We start from the raw sequence: 2,700 nt of genomic DNA, 5'->3' as shown, positions 1-2,700 counted from the left end.
GTCGGTCGGATGCCGTTATCCCTGGGTGTCTAGGAGCCATGTCTGAAGGGTGAGTTAAAGTTATAATCCTATAAGTGTTAGTCGCTTGGTGACTTGGCACGACCATGGTCTTCTGTTGTGGCGAAGGGTAAATATTAATTAGAGGTGGGGGTAGAGTTGATGATAGGGGAAGTTTATATCCAAAAGTGGTTGAGACTAAGGGTAATTCTAATGTCAAGTAGAGTGGGTGTTGTTTGAGTTTCGACTTTTTAGGGATGATTTGTGTTTTATTGTTTGGTGAAGTTTAATATTTAGTTGCAGGATATACAGTATAATTTTTTAAGGGTTCTTTGTATAGAAGTAAAGTTAATTTATCATAGAACATATTTTACTTTCCTTGCAATTAACTTTTTGCAAGTAAAGTGCAGTAGCTTTTAAGCATTAATATTTACTAATACCTAAAACATTACTACAAATCGTTGATTCTCTACTTAGTCCAATAGTTGAAATGATTTCCTATCCTATCGTGGCCATCTCCAACTTTTAATCTTTGATCTGAAATTATTTTGCTCTTAAGTAGTTGAAATATAATGTAGTTTGAACCATGGGGTTTTGTAGGACAAGTATAATGTTGGAGGTTAATTATGATTTCAATGTAATGAAAAAATTGTTAAAAGTTGTTCAAGTACCTTAAATAATCTGCGTTATATGTATTGTATGTTTAAATACTTTAGTAAATTGAAACATAATTAACACAACTGAATTTATTGAACTCACAAATCAGACTAAACTAAAAAGTAAACAAAACATAATAATATAAACAGTCATCTGACAGATGTTATAAATAAAACATATGGACTTATTTCTTGATACATAACACTCCTCCCCCCGTTAGGTAGTCCTTCAGATATTCCGGTGGTTGACGGATACGAACAGGTCGAGGACTCATGCTCATTGAAGTGTTTTGGGAGTTTGATCTAGAGACACGTGACCGAACAGGTTGTGGACTCGTGCTCATGCTAGTGGAGTCTTGAATTAAACCAGAAACGTTGAAACCAGCATCGTCTTGATGAGGGTTAATTGAACCTTCTATACCACTAAAGAAATTGCGAGATCGTTGCATCACTGATGGTCGCATTGGTTGTACGTCTGGTGTTCTCATCATAATAGGATTGCGAACCATTGATGGTGGTTGCACTGGAGTGATATGATGTGCTTCTGGTGCTCTCATTTGAATAGGGTTCTGGAGTAGTGGGTGTAATGGTGGGTTTACTGGAGATTCAGGATTATCCAAGTGTGAGTTAGTAGATGCTTTTGATGTTTCTGAGCGAGGTCTCAATTGGTCAATATGACGTCGTATTTCAATGCCTTCTTTTGTTATCAAATGGTAGCTCAGCGGCCCGGTTATTCTAGTGACTTTAGCAGGAATCCACTTTGGTCCTCGCTGATTATAGTTTCTTGCAAATACGGAGTCATTTTCTTTAAATTTCCTCTGAGGTGACTGTTGGTAATCGTGAAGCGCTTTATCCAAGATTTTCTCTTCTTTGTCACTTGAAGAATAATCTGGGTGAACTCTGTCTAAGATGGTTCTAATACGCCTTCCGAACAGCAGTTCACTCGGTGACATATTAGTAGAACAATTTGGCGTTATATGAGATGATATTAGGAACTGAGCCAATCTTTTTTGCCAATCTCCTTGAAGTATTCGTCGCAAAGAATTTTTTGTCGTTTGGACCATCCTTTCTGCCTGACCATTCGATGACGGATGGTATGGTGCAACCACGACGTGGTGGATGTCATTGCTTTCATTAAACGATCTAAATTCTTGTGAAGTGAAAGCCGACCCGTTATCAGATACTATTGTGTCTTGAACACCATGTGTTGCGAAAAGGCTTCTGAGGACCTTTATAGTTGATCTTGAATCTGTAGAAGGCACCAAAACTACTTCTAACCATTTGCTGAAAGAATCGACAACAATCAAAAACAACTTGTTTTGGAAGGGCCCAGCGAAATCTATGTGGAGACGAGACCAGGGTTGTTTCGTTTTCTCCCAGGGAAGAACTGTTGCTCTTGGAGGGTTGTGACATGCTTGACAAGAATTTACTATGTTTTCTATGTCTTGATCAAGTTTTGGCCACCAGAAATAGCTTCGAGCCAACGCCTTTGTTCGAACAATGCCCTCATGTCCCATGTGTAGAAGCTTCAGAGCTTGTTGCCTGAGAGTGGATGGAATGATCACCCTAGTTCCCCAAAGTAAACATTGTTTGTATTGAGAAATTGAATTTTGACGAGAAATGAAAGGCGTAAGGTTGAGTTCTGAGTTATGAGTTGGCCAACCACGTTGAGTCCATAATAGTACTTTAGATAGAAGTGGATCCTTTTCTGTTTCTTTTGCTATTATATTAGCGGTGATTGGTTTAACCTCATCGGATTCAATGTATAGCACGTCATTTAAGACTTCATTCATCTCTTGATCAACAACATTGGAGGAACATGGAAGACGACTCAAACCATCAGCATTCGGAATAGAAATCCCCGGTTTGTATACAAGATCAAAGTCATATCCATTTAAAAGGATACTCCAGCGAATCATTCGAGGTGACAGTGTGTTTGGTGTTTGTTTATCCACAGTGAAAAGACCCAGAAGTGGCTTATGATCTGTTCTAATTTCAAAATGCCTCCCATATAAGTAATTGTGGAATTTTTTAACCCCTCCAATGA

The 2,700-nt window shown here is 38.4% G+C and overlaps 1 protein-coding gene across 1 annotated transcript; it reads right to left on the bottom strand.

Annotated features, from left to right (window-relative positions):
- Positions 1–838: 838 nt before the first annotated feature.
- On the bottom strand, positions 839–2,170 carry LOC128984723 (uncharacterized protein K02A2.6-like). The gene has a single exon (XM_054404066.1). The coding sequence runs from the start codon at positions 2,168–2,170 to the stop codon at positions 839–841; it is 1,332 nt and encodes a 443-aa protein (XP_054260041.1).
- Between the last annotated feature and the right edge of the window lie 530 nt (positions 2,171–2,700).

Source organism: Macrosteles quadrilineatus, unplaced genomic scaffold, assembly GCF_028750875.1.
Source record: "Macrosteles quadrilineatus isolate MER2022 unplaced genomic scaffold, UCM_ALF_1.0 Scaffold_2__2_contigs__length_208266976, whole genome shotgun sequence".
Classification (NCBI taxonomy): Eukaryota; Metazoa; Arthropoda; class Insecta; order Hemiptera; family Cicadellidae; genus Macrosteles; species Macrosteles quadrilineatus.
This window is presented reverse-complemented; position numbering and strand designations above follow the sequence as displayed.